General features: G+C 37.9%; 1 protein-coding gene across 2 annotated transcripts in view; it reads right to left on the bottom strand.

Annotated features, from left to right (window-relative positions):
- Positions 1-18,849, bottom strand: part of CDC40 (cell division cycle 40) — a 50,733-nt gene that overhangs the window by 30,686 nt on the left and 1,198 nt on the right. For both annotated transcript variants that reach the window (XM_008158205.3, XM_054722247.1), the window contains exons 2-3: positions 8,414-8,500; positions 1,504-1,633 (exon numbers count right to left, since the gene is read on the bottom strand). In XM_008158205.3, coding sequence (XP_008156427.1) covers positions 1,504-1,633; positions 8,414-8,500 — 217 coding nt within the window. The remainder of the gene's footprint in view (positions 1-1,503; positions 1,634-8,413; positions 8,501-18,849) is intronic.

Here is an 18,849-nt window from a genome sequence, read left to right as displayed (position 1 = left end):
GACTAGTTGACCGGTTGTTTGGTCGTAATGGTTGCTTAGGCTTTTATAGATAGTGGGATTATAAGTATATTTTTTTCTTCTCTCTTAAATGTCTAAAATTTGTTTGTATTACTTTTTAATAAAAGTAACTGTTATTATATAGTATCACTGGAAACATTATATTGTTCCTTAACTTTTTTTGGTCCTGTCTTATAATAATGGAAGTTAATGGTGCATAGGACCGAAAAATTTGTTTAGAACTTTAAAAAGAATTCTATTATCTATAATAATAAAAGCATAATATGCTAATTAGGCCAGACAGCTGAATGACCTTCCAGACATCTTTCCAGATGACCTTCCAGATGAAGCTGGGACTGCGAGGGCTGAGCCCTTTGCATGAATTTCGTGCATCAGGCCTTTAGTATTAAATGAAAAGAGTTATCAGGATTCTAACTGGGGAAAAAAAAACTTTTTTAAAAAGAGACGGTATTGCTGATATTTAACATGTGATTATTAGCCCTAGCCAGGTAGCTCAGTTGTTTGGAACACCATCCCGATGCACCAAGGTTGTGGGTTTGGTCCCTAGATCAGGGTACATACATACAAGATTCAACCAATGAATGCATAAATAAGTGGAACAACAAATCAATGTTTCTCCCTCAAAAAAAATCAATTTAAAAAAGTGATCATTAAATCTGTTGTTAAAAAAATTCAGTTTTCTTTTTCAATTACTATTTTGAGAAAGAAACATCAGCACAAGCAGTTTATTCATAAAGAAGATCACAACTACAACAGGCATACACATTCTCATTTACTTTGCTCACCCACCCCTATTAAAAAGCTCTGGAAAGCAGCATCAGTGTGTCTGTCAAACTACAGATGTAGATTATAGGAAGAAAAATGAAAGGCACCACCAAATAAATAAGGACAAATCTGAGACATGTGACCAGAACCCATGATTTGTGGAACTCTCAACAAGGACATTATAAAACCATCCTCTTTTTGAGAGGATTCCCAGCCTTGTGTATGCACATGAACTTTTTTATATCTTGCCACTGATAAGATGTAATTATTTTATACAATAAATTTGTGGCCACTCTATTTCCTGGCGCCCTCAGTGATCAATAGAAAACTTTTCAGTGATAAGCTCTGTATATAAAATAAAAAATGTAACCTCTTAATGTATGTATCCTGTCATTTACTGACTTCAACAGAGAACATTCTGTTTTTAAGACATCTAGTACTCAGAATTATAGCAGATTTAGAATGACAGCTAAAAATATTAATTTACCTTCCCATCTGTATATTTATTGATGTGTATAAGAAAACACAATACCCCTTTTGAAGGAATCCAGGTTAATAAATTTAAAAAGCTAGAAGATAAAACAGATTCTCTCTCTCTCTCTCTCTCTCTCTCTCTCTCTCTCTCTCTCTCTCTCTCTCTCTCACACACACACACACACACACACACACACACACTTCTAATAAAGTCAAACTTGAAACTCTTAAGTCTTAGCACCTTACCATATGTGGCAAAAGTTCTTCTTTGCTGTTCAAACATAAAATCATTGATATGAGCTGGTTCAGCATACCCAGAAAGCATATTTCTGGGGGCAGCCATTTGCTGTGTCCTAAAGGGATTTTCTGGTCCAAACTGTAGTGTTATTAAAAAAAAAGAAAAAGAAAAAGAAAAATAACTTAAATTCTGAGTGTATAAAACTAGAATTACTAGAATAATATACAATGTATAATATATGTTCAACTCTAAATCAGGGGCTGATGAACCTGTTTGGGAAATGCTCACCTTATTTAGTTCAGTGCGACTGTTTGTCAATCTTAGGACAGGAGAGAAACCTAGCTCACCCAATTCTATAAGTGTCTATTCAAACTGAAATGAATTTCAGTATTCAGCTCCTCAGTCACACGAGGCACATTTCAAGAGCTCAACAGTCTCCTATGGTTATTGGGTGCTACATTTCCATTATGACAGAGAATTCTACTTGAGGGTGCTCCTCTAGATAAGTGACACTATTGTTTTGTTTAAACCATGATGTGGGGGATTTGGGGTGACTTTTATATCAATAATAGAACCATGAAATAATTTTAAAAATACACGTTTCTCCTCTACTAGATTATAAATTCCTCAAAGGTAGGGACTAGAATCCTTAAAACTTACCCTAGTTTCTGGGAAGTAGAAAGCACTAATAAAGGAAAGATTAATCAAAATCCCACTGGGGGCAGAAGACAGTAAAATAAACAATAAAAGTAAAGTGCTTAAAAAAATTCCTCCATTCTAAAAAGTCACACTATGAAAGCCTTACATAAAATAGTACCATTATTATCTATTTGTTTATAATCCTTTGAGTCTCCAGAATGACTTTCCAAATGTTATTTAATTTGTACAAAAGTCCTGGAAAGTTAGAGAAGTATTTTCTTTCTCATGTTAGAAATGAAAAAAAAGGCCAAAGATGATGTGTTTTACCTGACTTAGTTTTATTCATTAGAAATAACAAGGTTAGGATAAATCCCAATCTAGCATTCTATTACATAAACTATTCCTTAAACATACAATCATAGCCTCTAACTTTAAAAAAGTGCTATTATAAAAAGTACTGGGAGAATACCTTTTCTCTTTTTGTTTTAAATAAAGAATAAAATAAACTTACCACTTGGGAAATAATGGAATTACATGTAATATTTTTATTTAAACTCTGGAAGGTCTACTGTCAAGATGAAATATTTTGACATTAGAACATCTTAGGTCACTGGCATTAGAAACCACTTTTCTATGATGTATAACCAGAGCCATAAATATAAATTATTCATAGTATCTTAACCAGAATGTTGTCTTTTCTAAATGTCAACATTATATTATGCACAAAAATCTAAATTTAAAGGATGTTAGGTTTGCCTTACAATTTTTCTGCTTAAGAAAAATTACAATATTCTTTTTTATCGATAGCTTCCATTTCTATGTTTAAAATAATTCAATTTTAAAATATCTGTTTTCTATATAAAGCTTTTATTACTATTTATTCTAAATTATAATAAAGGAGAGTACAAGGCTTTGTAGGCCATATTAGTTTTTCCTGTGTTGCTAGGTGAAAACAAAAGGGGAAAAAAAAACCCAAAAAATGAAACTGCTGAATGCTGGAATTTTCAGGTAACTTCATTCAGTAATGAAATTTATTACAAAACAAGAAACATCCATAAAATTAAAGATAATAAAATGATTTAAAAGTTTCCTAGATGCTCTGCTTGCTATAATCAGCTACATCTGCATAGCAGCATGTGATTACTATTTCTAAAATGATAAAAATCCCCATTGCTCTTACTCTTAACTCCTTTCACATATAATAAATTACCAATCATGCTTATAATTTCCAAATTAAAAAAGGAAAATATAATTTCCATAGTCTTATTTTATTAAGATGTTATAAAAAGAGAGTAATTCTTCTATAGGCCACACATATCAAACCAAATTTTAAAGAAAAATTATCAGCATTAAAGAACTTTGATTTTTATACAAATACAGATCCATATATTACAGTTTAGTGTATTTTATATGAGGTGCTATCCTTAACCTCAGTCTAAAAATTTAAATATGCTTATGTCTTATAGCTATTTAAGCTGAGACAACAAAAAATTTAATGATATAGGAAGCTGTGTGTGGGACATTCCATCTACATCTGGCTCACCTTAACTGCCTGGTTACTGGCAGCTACTGGAGCTGAGCTCACAGACATTAAATGTCAACAAAGGCAACCCTGGTCAGGTGGCTTAATTGGTTGGAGTGTGGTCCGTACACCAAAAAGTTGCGGGACCAATTCCTGATCAGGGCACATACCTAGGTTGTGGGTTCAATTCCCAGTCGGGATGTGTACGGGAGGCAACAGATCGATGTTTCTCTATCTCTCTCTCTTCCTCTCTCTAAAATCAACAAACATAGTCTCAGGTGAGGATTAAAAAAATTATTAAATGTCAAACAAAGGCAGAGAACATTACTTAGTAAAACTCAGTTCTCCTAACTATTCAAAATATGTCTCCCAGATGTTGCTGGTCTCTGTGAATACACATGTCTTTTAATTCTGGGTTAACCATTAAAAAACAAAACAAAGCATATTAAAAAATGCACATCATTGATTCCCAAATACTTTTTTTCAACTTTTGGTAGTTAAGTTTAAGTGTAAATCATTTGTAATTCAAGTGATTTTAAAAAACTGACTAGTATTTGAAATCATAACTATAAGTTTACATATAGAAAAAAAATCCAAGTTATTTATTAATAATCATACTTAGATTGCTGGGTAAGTTCTTTATTAATATTTATTTCAATCATCAATGTTTAAAACATTCATAAACAAATCTTAAGGTGAGAAGAGTGTTGATTAACTTAATTATTTTCTACAAATTTGGAAAATACCAGCAAAATTCAATTTTATTGGCAGAATACCTCAATCTTGTAAGATATAAGCAGAGCTTAAATATCATTAATGTAAGAATATTTTATTAGGCTGGTTCTATGATCTGGGGCCTCGGTTTCCTCGTCTATAAAATAAAAGAGCTAAGCCACATGACTTTTAAAGTTCATTTTAACATTAATATTTATAGCAGCCCATGCAGCCAAATTTTTAAGATTAACTGGCATTTTCCCCCCTCTTTTACATTTTTTTCCTTTCCTAAAAATACTATTATTTTCAGTCTGAAAATCTCCCTGAAGCTTGTGGGTTTTATGAGTCCAGAGAAGCCAACAAACACACTTTTCTCTAAGTAGATACAAAAAGGATTGGGTGAAATGAAGAAAATGACTAGATTAAAACAATGGCTACAGTCTTCAGGTTCTATCTATAAATTTGAGAAAGCTTATCTGGATAACTAAGTAGACCATTCAGGAAAAGTCCTTGGTTGGGAGGGGTAAACAATATTTGATAAAACAGCCAGTTCAGTTAGTTTACTGAATTAGCAATGTCAAAGACATAGGTGTGTACCCTGCAAACCTTATATGGCCTTCAAAATGCTCTTCCAGTTACCAGAGTGATTTGTTAAGAGTGATCTGGACTCAAATCCTCAAGTCTGTCACTTGCTGGCGGTATAATCCGAGACTTGGTTTCCTGGCTATAAAATAGGGATAAGAGTACTTATTTCATAGGGTTGTAGTGAAGACTAAAGGAGATAGGTATATAAGTATATATGGCCCTCAGTATGGTAGCTGGCATGGTTAACCCAGTTTTTAAAATGGTAGTTTTATTTTATTAGTTTCTATCCCAGTTCTTCCATCATGTAAGTTCTTACCAAATTCACCTTCCTATAAATTCAGCTTTAATTATGCCACTCCCCCACTAAAGAACCTTAGAAATCTATTTATTATTAATTAAATAAAGACCACCTTTGTCTTTAGAGTATTGTGCAATATTATTATACAAAGTATCATTCTATTCTAACTTCCCCTCCCTCCCCTACTAATAATGACTAAAGCATTCTTGTTATTTTATTTTCAAAGATTTAACCACTTATTATTATTGTAATTCTCACCCGAGGATATGTTTTTATTGATTTTTAGAGAGAGAGAAAGAGGAAGAGAGAGAAAGAGGGAGAGAGGGAGGGGGAGAGAGAGAGAAACGATCTGAGAGAGAAAAACGATATGAGAGAGAAAAACATCCATCAGTTGCCTCCAATAACTGGGGATCGAACTGACAACCTGAGTATGTGTTCTGACTGAGAATAGAACCCACAACCTTTTTGATGTACGGGACTATGCTCCAACCAACTGAGCCATAGGCTAGGGCAGCATTCTTGTTCTTTAGATCTTTAATGATTTAGCTCATGCTTTTCCCTTCCGCCTGTAATATTTCCTCATAACAGCCTTCCTAGTCATCAATGCCAATAATCTATAATAATAAAAGCGTAATATGCTAATTAGACCAGACAGCTGAACGACCTTCCAGACAACCTTCTGGATGAAGCTGGGGCTGCGAGGGCCGAGGCAAGCCGCCGTGGCTGTGAGGGCCAAGCCCCTTGCACTAATTTCATGCATCGGGCCTCTAGTAGGAATATAAGTAACATTAAGTGCTACCATTTATTAAATGCTTACTCTGTGCCAGAAGGTTTCCTAAGTATATCACACATTATCTCATTTATCCTTATAACTCAGTAAAGTAAAAATTATCTTCATTTTACCTAATGAGAAAACTAAGATAATCCAAGGTCACACAAGACCTAAAAAACATCTCATGTTCTTAACCGGGATTGCTTACTTTAAATACTATTTCTCTCATGGAATTTTTTCTTAACTTTATAACCAGATGTAATCTCTCCTTAAACCTGAATAGTACTTTAGAGGCACTATTGGAAACAATCTTGTCTCTATCTTTTAAAAAAATACACTTAGCATATCTTCTTGGTAAAACTAGTTTGAGGAGAGGGGTTACATTTTGTTTCTAGCAATGGCTCCTCAAATATGAGAACTTGAATTTCATCTAGCAAAGTTCCTGGTAACATCTTTCCAGACTTTGCCAAGTTATATATATCCTAGTCATAAAATTCAAAGTTAATAATCTGTTATGTCACAGACAATTCATTTGGCAATCAGGAAATATTGTAATTTTTTTCACTTTTCAGTCTCATTCTTTTCTTAAATTGCTGACAAGCACTGAAGTGTTTCTAACACAAACTAATTTATATATGTAATGGGAGGCTTCCTACTATGAAAATATTAAAGGATTGATAATCCCACAAAGAGAACAGACCCCTGCCTTGTCAATATCACTACAAAAATCTTGACCTTTTAAATTTTCTGAAAACAGGCAGTCGGACATCCCTCCAGGAGTCCCAGATTGGAGAGGGTACAGGCTGGGCTGAGGGACAACCCCCCGCTGTGCACGAATTTCGTGCACCGGGCTTCTAGTCTATATATAAAAGCCTAAGCGACCGTCCAACTGGTAGCTATGACACGCAATGAACACCAGGGGGAAGACGTTCAACACAGGAGCTGCCAAGCCGCGGTGACTTGGCAGCTGCGGTTCTCGGGTGATGCACCTGGAACCAGAGAGGAGGGAGCCCGATTCCGTGGTGCATCATCCAAGAACCACCCTCTCGAAATCTGGGACCCCTCGGGGGATGTCAGAGAGCCAGTTTCGGCCCTATCCCTACAGGCCAGGCTGAGGGACCCCACCAGTGCACGAATCCTTACACCAGGCCTCTAGTCTATAATATACAACCTCTCTTCAATGTGATGGCTAAAATGGTGCTAAGGAATATGGGACAGCCTATAGTTCAACAGGCTGGAAGGATTTCAAAAATAATGGAATAAAATTTAAAATGTGCTATAGTTTCGGGGTGTGAGAATGAGATTTTTGCTTCCTGTATACCCAGAAAACAACTAGAGCATTGTCTAAATACTGGCATTGACATCATTAGCTGTGCTAATATTTCAATCACCATATTTTGAGTGACTACAGAAACCTAAGCAGGCAAATTATGTGGAATAACTTTATGACTCTGCTTTATAAAAACAAACACCAAAAAACAAAAACACAAATGACTATACACTAAAAAAATGAAAAATATTAAAAAGTACCTCTTTCTCTACCTACCACAATACACTAAGATTTAGCTTTTTAAAGTGCTTCTTAAAGACCCTAATAAATCTTTTCTTGTGTGTTTATAATTACCATTTTATGGCATCTCTATTTTGTCAATCAAGCATACTTTTTCCTTTTTAAAGGCAAAATATCTAGAAATTTTATCTTTACTACAAATGTTCCTAAATGAAAAATTTTCACTCTTTTCTTCCTTCCTCACCTTCTTTAAGGCTTTCATCACCATTTGTCATTATCATTATATAGAAAAAAGAGTCCATAAGATGTCTTACTCAGAGCAGGCAATAAACACTGTGACTACTTTGGAGCAGTGACCACATCAGTATAGTACCTCTTTTAATGTTCAGCACAGCAACGTTTGTAACCAGATGTTTCATAACATACTATGAAACATCATAGCAGCGATGATGTTAAGAAACCAAATTCTTTCCCCCTTATGGTTAATTTGTAATACTCTCGCATCAATACTGAGAGGAAGATGTTAACTAAATTTACATCTAAGAATCAGATATTCTGAGATTTCCTTTTTTCAGAAGACGTAGTTCCACGCTACCGGATAGGTGTACGTTGGTAGATAAAAATCCTTAGTGGATTTTTAAAAAGTATTCTCACAAAAGCATATACACAAGTCAAAGTTTTGGAGACTAGAAGGGCATATTTTCTTTTCTTTTAAAGTTGAGATACAGTTGATATATAACAGGATATATTTTCTAAAAAGTTTAAAGAGTGTATTTTTGTGAGAAAACTTTGAAAAATTCACCAACTGTTTATCTAACTATATATAATTTAAATAGTTTAGCAAAAGGGAGGATCTTACATAGAGTATGTTTTCTCACCTCAGGAGCAAACATGGTCTCATAGGTAGGATTATACTGAACTTCCTTGACAGCAGGGTCAAGGTGAACTCCAGTCTCCAAATCTTCCTGAAAGAAAACCAAATAAACATTAAAGATCTGACAAGCAATTGTTTTATTTTAAAACTACATTAAGGTCTCACTAGCCATTTTAACACCAATTTAATGATTATTACATCAGTGCCATATAATTAATAATTATAATCAAAGACTAATAAAAGTAATATGTACAGGTATAAAGGTTAAAATGCATAACAAAAATTTTTTTCCTTAAAAAATACTGACTTTATCCCATCTGAATAAATAAAAAATTTCTAAGTAAGTTAACAGTACTGAAAGCCTTAAATTAAGAATCTAACTCCTCTTTTTTATTAACTCAAAAAGACCTAATCTTCCAGTTCCAAATTCAGGAGAAGCGCTCCTTATTTAGCAATCTTTATTAAATATATACCCAGATGGCATTGGTTAGGGACTGCTGAGGAAACAAAAGGAAGTGACAGGACTTAAATCTGAACCTTGTCTTATAATCTATGTCAATGTTTCATCCTCCAGTTTAATCAACATAAAAATCTCATCTCCACCACAGATTATTGATAGTCTATCTTTTGTGTAACCCCACCACTTACAAATATAACAATTCCCAAATTGGTATCTCGAGTCTGGACCTCTGCCCTGAACTTTAGAGACCTGTGTATCTAACCTTCAATTCGATATCTTTTCTCCATCTCACACTTAATATGTCCAAAAGGGAACTTCTGGTCTCCCTTTCCCCAGAATGCCTTCCAATCTTCTCTAAGTAAGTTGCAATTCCATCCTTACGTTTGCTCATGCAAAAATTCCTGGAATTATCTGTGACTCCTCTTTCTTTCACATTGTCTTAGTACCGTGGTCAGCAAACTGTGGCTCACGAGCCACATGCGGCTCTTTGGCCCCTTGAGTGTGGCTCTTCCACAAAATACCACGGCCTGGGCGAGTCTATTTTGAAGAAGTGGCGTCAGAAGAAGTTTAAGTTTAAAAAAATTTGGCTCTCAAAAGAAAGTTCAATCGTTGTACTGTTGATATTTGGCTCTGTTGACTAATGAGTTTGCCGACCACTGGTCTAGTACTATATCCAACCCATCAGCAAATCCTCTACCTTCTATATACATCCAGAATTCAATCACTTTTTAAAAAATATATATTTTATTGATTTTTTACAGAGGAAGGGAGAGGGATAGAGAGTTAGAAACATCGATGAGAGAGAAACATCCATCAGCTGCCTCCTGCACACTCCCTACTGGGTATGTGCCCGCAACCAAGGTACATGCCCTTGACTGGAATCGAACCTGGGACCCTTGAGTCCACAAGCTGATGCTCTATCCACTGAGCCAAACCGGCCAGGGCTCAACCACTTTTTAAGTCCTCTTTCACTCTCACCTCAGTCCAATTTATGATCACACACCTGGATAATTTAATAGTCCCTTGCCCACCAACAGCCTCATTCCATAAGGAGCCAGTGATTATTTTAAAATAGTCACCAGATTAGGTTACTCCTTTGCTCTAAACCCTCCAGTACCTTCCGCACTCAGAGGAAAGGCCTAACAAAGGCCTACGAGGCTCATTTCCAGTTGTCCTCAGAAAGTAAGCACGGTTCCCTAGGGTAGTTTTATAGAGCATTTTTGTCTTCCTGTATCAACCCACCTTAGCTTTTACAATTAAAAACATGTTTTCGTACGGTTAATTTCCATATTAAACATGTTATAAATATAAATACTTTTCCTTTCATTTAATTCAAGTTATATTTTGAAAATTTTAAGGAAGTTACATATCATTTATGAATTATATTTCAGGAAAGCTGGAATTACAAAATTGTTGTTATAAAATGAGACATTTGAATTTACCCTCCATGATCTGTCCCTCCTCCTCCCTTCCACCCCAAGTTCTGTCTCCATCTCTAGCTCCATGCCTATGCCCACTTTACTACAGCCTCATGGTATCACTTGTTATTCCTGGAATTCACCAAAGGATAATCCTGCCTCAGGGTCTCTGGACTTAACTGTTCCCTCTTCTTGGAATATTCTTTTCCTGGATACCCACATAATTGGTCTCTCTTCTATCAGGTCTTTAACCATTTTTTAATTTTTTTTTTTTTTTTTTACTTTTCTCTTACCTTTCTTTAATTATCTCCATTATATTTATCACCATATATATTTACATCATATATATTTATTGTCTACCTCCCGCCACTAAATATAAGCTACACAAGTTGGATTTTATATGCACAAATATGTCCTCAACGGCTAGAACTATTCCTAACATGTCACCATTTTTATTCTGTTAGTCTCTTGCTGATGGTAGGATATATCTGTCAATAGACAATGCAAAGTGATATTGCAAATTTTACAAAACAGGTGGGATATCATGACATTGACAGTAATGTTGGAGCAGAAGCAATGCCACTGACAAATGAAGATCTGGTAGAATTAGACCAGTTAATGAGCAAAGACTACAAAACTGACAAGAAAAACAACATCACAGGCACACAGATATTGTTCCAAAATTTTACATCTTTTACTTTATTATTATAATTTTTTAAAATGCTCACCTCAAGATAGATATACTAGTATATGTAAATATACCTACCTACATACATATATATCTATCTATTAGTGGCCTGGTGCACGAAATTTGTGCATATTAAAAGGGAATTAATTAGAGGAAATATTTTAATATTGCTATTTGCCCTTTCTCTATAATAGAAGTGTCAGAGATGAAAGAAAATTAGTAAAATGTATATGAAAATCTTCCTCCTGTCAGAGTCTGGGGCGTGCTGTGGGACCCAGAGTCAAGTCCCCACCCACTCACGCGCGCCTTGAAATCACACAAGACCCAGACCCGGCCGGCCCCACCCCCATTGGGCGAGATCCAGACCCAGCCGGCCCCACCCCTGTAAAGCCCCGCCGGGTGGGGGGCACAGCCTCAGAGCCCCCATCAAGCCCCACTGGGCAGGGGGCGTGGCCTCAGGTTCCCTGGCCCAGGATGGGGGGCGCAGCCTGAAGACCCCCGGCACCAGGGCGGGGGGCACGGCCTGAGGTCCCCCGTCAAGCCCTGCTGGGTGTGGGGGGCGGTGCGGCCTGAGGTCCCCTGTCAAGCCCTGCCGGGCGGGCAGGGGGGCACAGCCTCAGGTGCCCTGGCCCGGCACCACGCAGCCTCAGGTCCCTGCTGATCGCTCATTACGGGAACCCTACCTCCGCTGTGGGTGCAGCCATCTTGTGTTATGGGAACCCAGCCTCCTCTGTGCATGCTACCATCTTGTGACAGCAGGGCATGAGGGTCAATTTGCATATTACCTCTTTATTATATAGGATACATACATACATACATATATTTGATTTTTAGAAAGAGAGAAACATTAATGTGAGAGAAACATCGAATGGATGCCTACCATATGTATCAAACCCACCACCTTTTGGTGTATGGGATGATGCTCCAACCAACTGAGCCACCGGGCCAAGGTAAAAATTTTACATCTTTTAAAACACACTTCACCAAAACAGGCAACTTAGTTTCTCTACTTCTCAAAGGTAGAGTCCTTGACACTTCCTTTCCCACTAGTTTCAAAACTGTCCATATTTTTATATCTTATCCTCCTCAGGACTTCAATTTCTACCAGAAACTTATCCTTGACCACAATCCTGGCCTCTGGATCCACATATCTAACTTTTAAAAAAATATATATTTTTATTGATTTTTTTACAGAGAGGAAGGGAGAGGGATAGCGAGTTAGAAAAATCAATGAGAGAGAAACATTGATCAGCTGCCTCCTGCACACCCCCTACTTGGGATGTGCCCGCAACCAAGGTACATGCCCTTGACAGAATCGAATCGAACCTGGGACCCTTCAGTCTGCAGGCCCGACGCTCTATCCACTGAGCCAAACCAGTTAGGGCAACACATATCTAACTTTGAACTTTATTATATGGATGTTTAGACTCAGACTCTTTGCTGTGTCTAAAACAGATGTCATTGCATGACTCAGCCTTCACTCACTAACAAATCAAGAGGCACCGAGTCTTACTGTTCTATCTCTGCACTATTTCTCCAGCAACTCCACTCCAACCATCCCTTCTGAGCATCCTAGCCACCACTATTCTATACTCAGGGCTTCATCATATCTTGCCTGGCCTATTATAATACTTCCTTATCAAGTTTAATATACAGCTTACTTTTGCCATATTAGGCTAATTGCTGATTTTTTAAAATATCAAGCACTTGCATGCTTTCTGTGCTGTTGGTAATGTTACTCTTTGTTCATTATGCATTTACCTTTATTATCATTAGAGGCTAATCTTCTGATGACGATACTATGTCATCATCTTATTTTTCCTGAAACCTTCCCTCCTCCTGACTCAAGAAAACTGCTTTTTGTCCACAGTCCTAAGGAATGTTTTTCATAACTCCTTATAGTATTTGTGATATTACCTGCTGCACATGACCTTTACTTTCATTTACTGCCTAGTACAATGCAGGGCACTCAGTGCATGTTCAAAAAGTATTTGTTAAATGAAACTGAAGAAAAGTCAAATCCACAGATAATTAAATAGAAAGAAAGCTGACCAAAATCACTGAATTTGGCAATCATGTCACAAAAACCTTTGCCAGGACAATTTTGGTAGTGGGGTGGGGTATGGGAAGCCAGCTGCAAGGGGCAGAGGTATAACTGAGGATTCAGAAAAACAAGACAGTAATCAAAACATTTGGTGATAAAGAAGAGATGGGATGGGGTGCCAGAATGAAGGATTTTCAGGGTGAAATTAAGCTTGTTTTTCCCTCTCCATAAGAAAAGACTAGGTCAAAGATTTAATCAGTCATAGGCTAAAGGAAAGGAGCGAGTAGGGAGAAACACAGGAATAGGAGGATAATCAAAGGTATGGAAGGGGTGGAAGGGAAGGGAATCCTGGAGAGTTAGAAGATTAGCCTCTGAAAAGGGAAGCAGCTCTCTCTGAGATGAAATAGAGATGACAAAGATAAGAACTGAAAGGTGACAGATGTTTAGAGGGTAAAGATGTAGGGAGTCACACTTGGTCTTTTTATTTTGTGTAGTTAGGGGCACAGACATCTTCATAAAACAAGTACCATAACTTCAGACTTACTCATTTAACAAATACTGAGTGTGTGCCTACTATGTGCTAGGCACTGCTCTAGGCCCATAGAAATAGACAAAGATCCCTGCCATTGTGGAGCTTATATTCTAGTGGAGGATATAGACAATAACCAATATAATAAAGTCAATATAAATATGTATAGTTTGCTAGAAGAGGGTAAGTGCTATAAAAAAAAGTACTGAAAAAAAAAAGACAAAAAAAAAAGTACTGAACATTAGTGCCAGGAGTGGAGTAAACATATTACATACAATCGTTACAACACTCTGTGAGTTAAGTATTAACAAGATTCAGTCACTTACCCCAAAGTACCAAGAGAATAAATGAGAAGGTGAAGAATTTAAAGTAACCATAACGAAGGATGTCAAAGAGACCTAGTTAGCAATAAACAAAATTTCGGGCAGAGTTTCACTAAGGTTCTTAATTGCAAGCAACTGAAACCATCACAGGCTGATTAAACAGTATTGAATCCTTCTAAGTTTCTCTTAGCATCGCCAAGAGGGTGGAGAAACAGCTTGGGGAAACAGGCAGAGATGAAGGGTTGAATATACAGATGGAATCACAATTCTAAACCAATCATATCACAGAACCAGTCCAATGAAGACAACATTTCTGAAAACCATTTCTGAAAACCACTGCTATGGCTGCCATTGGATGCTGCTGTTGAAATGACCAGACCAGGAAATTAGATAATGTTGGCTACTACTGCCACTTAAAAATATTTCCTTGCTTCTTTGTGGATTAGCTTTAGATTAGATGCATTTGTCTGGCAGAGCCCAAGCCATAGTAATGGGCCTTAAAGGGAACTGGGAGAATGAGAATCGGGTTTTCAGCTCCTGAAGGTAGGAGGCAGGGAGGGATATTCTTCACCTTAAGACTCTTAAGGAAGGGTTCAAAAGCTGGGCCACCTAAAAGATGATACACAGACATTACCCTAGAATGCATACTAGAATCTTTATTGATTAGAGATAATAACTTGCCTAGGGCTCAGGAGCAAAACCCAGTACTATAAAGTTAAAAGACTATAAACAAACTAGAGGCCCGGGGCATGAATTCATGCACTGGTGGGGTCCGGCTGGCCCGCCCCAATCAGGGACAATCGGGGCTGGGCCAGCTGGGGGAAGGCAATGCGGGAGGTTGGGTGGCCAGCCCCACCCCCGATCGGGCCGGTTGGCCTGCCGCAGTGAGAGTCATAGCGACCGGTCATTCTGGTCGCTTGGCTTTTATATATATAGATTGCTTAAACTGGATAAAAACTAAATTAAATATTTTGTTTCTTAATATTCAACTTGTAGTGATAAATTGCTTAAATTAACAAGAGGCCACATTGATACCTCCCCAAAGGATTTCATAGATTACAGTTGCCAGGTCACTTTATAATAAATAATGGTTTACCAGATCTTTCCAATTAAGGGTATTCTAAACTTTAATTATTTGAATAGAGTGCCATGTATCTCAAGCTTTAAACTCAAAGTATAATTTAAAAAGACTTACTCTTTACATATGCAACAGTGGCAACTAATCCTATCTAATAAAAGAGTAATATACAAATTGACTGTACCTCTGCTACACCCACAAGCCACGCCCACCAGCCAATCAGGAGCGAGTATGCAAATTAACCCAACCAAGATGGCTGCTGGCCACAGAGCGAACAGGAGGCTTGGGTTTCCCCGGCAATGGAGGAAGCCAAGCTTCCTGCACACCCTGGCTGGCCCTGGACTCTGCTCAAGGCTACAAAGTTTCAATTATAGAAGATAAATAAATCCCAGATACCAGGGTCTCCGCTTGGGTCGCTGGGGGGCGTGGCTGGCCTGCAAACCACCACAGGCCCCTCATCCAGGCTGCCCCATGCCCCAAGGGAACCCCCACCCTGATCCAGGACACCCTTCAGGGCAAACCAGCCAGCCCCCACCCGTGCACCAGGCCTCTATCTTATATAATAAAAGAGTAATATGCAAATTGACTGTCACTCCAACAACAAGATGGCTGCCCCCATGTGGACACAAGATGGTCACCACAAGATGGCCAGCAGGGGAGGGCAGTTGGGGGGGACCCAGGCCTGCAGGGAAGGGAAGTTGGGGGGGACCAGGCCTGCAGGGGAGGGCAGTTAGGGGTGACCAGGCCTGCAGGGGAGGGTAGTTAGGAGTGACCAGGCCTGCAGGGGAGGGCAGTTAGGGGCAATCAGGCTGGCAGGGGAGCAGTTAGGTATCAATCAGGCTGCCAGGGGAGTGGTTAGGGGATCAGGCTGGCAGGAAGAAGTGGTTAGGGGCAATCAGGAAGACAGGCAGGCGAGCAGTTGGGAGCCAGCAGTTCTGGATTGTGAGAGGGATGTCCAACTGCCCGTTTAGGCCCGATCCTGGTAGGTAGCCTTGAGCGGAGGCCTGGGCAGTCGGACGTCCCTCGAGGGGTCCCAGATGGTGCAGGCTGGGCTGAGGGACAGCCCCCCGCCCCCTGTGCATGAATTTCATGCTCTGGGCCTCTAGTACAAAATATAAATAGGTCCCAGTCTCTGGGTCCTCAAATCACAGAACCAACTGAAGAGACCTCTAGAAAATAAAGAGTTATTAATTTTACATTAATTAGAAAAACTTGGACAGTACCACAACTTTGCTTTAAAACCCATGAGGAGTTCAATAACAATCAGGCATGCAATTGAAATTACCGCAGAATTACAAAGGATTTCTATTAAGTTTTAATTATCCATATAAATTAAAGTGCAGTAAATGAGGGGCAGATCCTGTGGGTCAAATAAGTTTTGAAAGTTTATCTTTCATTTATTCAAAGAAATTTGAGAAAAAAACTACATGATATTTACTTTCCAGTCTTTTTCACATTTCTTACTGTTGTACAAATAAGAAAACAGATGTAAAAGCACTTTATAAACTATAAAACAGAACATAAATACATATCATTATTATAAACCATTTACTAATTTATGGTATAGTTTTGTCCCCCCTCCCCCCCCAAAAGTGGAAATAAATAAACTTCCTAAAATGGGAGTGAAGGTGGATGAGATAAAAGAACCAAAATTCATATGAAGATATTTTTTGAGTTTGGCTCTTAACAAATGCAAGGGGACAGGGCGATCATTTGAAGCTCACAAATAAGAGAAAGATCACCCATGAAGAAGAAATTTTAAAATATGCTCAAAATTAGAGACAAAAGTTTCATTTTACTCAAGTAGACTATGCTAAAGCAAGGGATACATCGGTGAAAAGTAACAGTTATTAACTGAAATGAGAGAAAGCCGGGTTTGCTTTAGTTTTTAACTTTAAAGTCAATTAATAAGCAACTGTTACCATCCAATAGGGCTCATTACGTGATTTACAAAGTGTAAAATCTGATGATGTTGCATTAAAATAAAAAAATATATTTTTATTGATTTCAGAGAGGAAGGGAGAAAGAGAGAGACAGAAACATCAATGATGAGAGAGAATCATTGATCAGCTGCCTCTTGCACGCCCCACACTGGGGATCGAGCCCACAATCCAAGCATGTACCCTGACCGGGAATCAAACCGTTACACTCCTGGGCCATAGGTCGACACTCAACCACTGAGGAACGCTGGCGGCCAGGCTTACAATAAATTTTTAACCCAAAATAGTCATTGTCATACATTGGAAAACACAAATATGCTAAACTTGAATTCTAGAATAAGAGAAGAGAGAATAGGACTAAAATAATATTTGAAAAGGTAAGCACTGAGTACTTTCCAGAAATGTTTAAAGATGTATACACCAAACCAATTAATTCACAATTAAAGAAACCTAACAAATTCTTAGCAGGACAAATAAAAAGAAATCCACAACTGTGTATCCCATAATGAATATAAGTAATGAAACCATACCCCAAGTAAAAGGGGTTTAGGGCAAGTGTCTTAGAAGCAGTCAAAAGAAAAAAGAAAAACAGCTACACTGACAGCTGACTCGTTATCAGTAACAATAAAAATCAGAAGACAGTAGAATATTTTAAATATGCTGAGAGAAAATAATTGTCAGCTAAGCAAACTAAACCCAGTGAAAATATCCTTCAAGAAAGAGGGTTAAATAAAAACATTTTAAAGACAAACTAAAACAAAGCAGCTGCCACCAGTTGACCCTCCCTTAAAGACATTCTTAAGTATGCACTACAGACAGAAACAGATCTCTTGCATAATGAGATGCCAAGAATCAGACTCATTTGCTGTCATCTTTTGAGTTTTAAATGAATGACAATAATAGCTAAATGAAGTGTTCTTGCACTGTTCACTAAGAGGCAAAGGTATCAATTCAGACATGTTTTAATTTTTAGGACTAACCACTTACCACAAATTGAGGGCATAAGTTAGAAATGAGTACAGGAAGAGAATGGAATGATTTTTAAAAAGTAATCCTAAAGAGCGGATGCCTAGCATACTAACTTTATGACTTCCTTCTTTTCTATTACATGTATTTAAGACTATACTTAAATATTGCCATGGCTGTACCTCACAAGTTCTGAAAAATGTTATTTCCCTGATTGTTCAGCTCAAAATATTCTCTACTACTTTTTTTTGGCTCATGGGTTACTAACAAGTACAATTTCATATTTCAAAGATGGGAATTTTATAGTTATCCTTTGTGGCTGATTCAGCTTAGATGCATTGTGGTCACAGAACATGATAGCATGATTTAAAATTTATTGAGACTCATTTTATGGCCTAGTGTAGGGCCTGGCAGAAATGTTAGAATAAGCCGAATGACTAGCTTCAAGGGCTGAGGAAGAAGAGAGAAGGAAGACCCCTCTGTTCTTGGCTTGGACTAATGGGTTGGAATCATTATTCAAAATGGGATTGGAGATGCCCATTTAACCCATCCTAAGAAAGAGGTTTAATAGCTCTGGAGCTAGCAAGGAGTTTACAATTGGACAGAATAAGGACAGTGTGCCTGGCAGAGTGCTTTAAGGTATCTTACAACTCCAAGGGTTATGCCAAGAAGCTACAACCAGGCTGCTTTGGGTTGAGGAGAAAATGCAATGAAGAAGTAGGAGAGAACCAAGAACCTGAGCTGTGAAAGGAATGAGGACCCAGGAGTTGATGGATACGTTTGGGGAATTTGGAAATGACCCTGGGAACATCCTAAATACAAAGGAATTTTTGCACACTGCCTCCCTTTACCTGATCCTGAGCTTGTGATCACCCCTGTTAGGCTCTTTGGGGCCTATACTACCAATTGGCAGATGCTCTCCTCCGGCTCCAGACACACTGACTTTCCCACCGCTATTCCAACATGAAACTCTGTGCCATCTCAAGGCTTGCTG

The sequence above is a fragment of the Eptesicus fuscus genome, chromosome 10 (assembly GCF_027574615.1).
Source record: "Eptesicus fuscus isolate TK198812 chromosome 10, DD_ASM_mEF_20220401, whole genome shotgun sequence".
NCBI lineage: Eukaryota > Metazoa > Chordata > Mammalia > Chiroptera > Vespertilionidae > Eptesicus > Eptesicus fuscus.
Note: the sequence above shows the minus strand (reverse complement) of the source record. Positions and strands in the feature narration are given on the sequence as shown.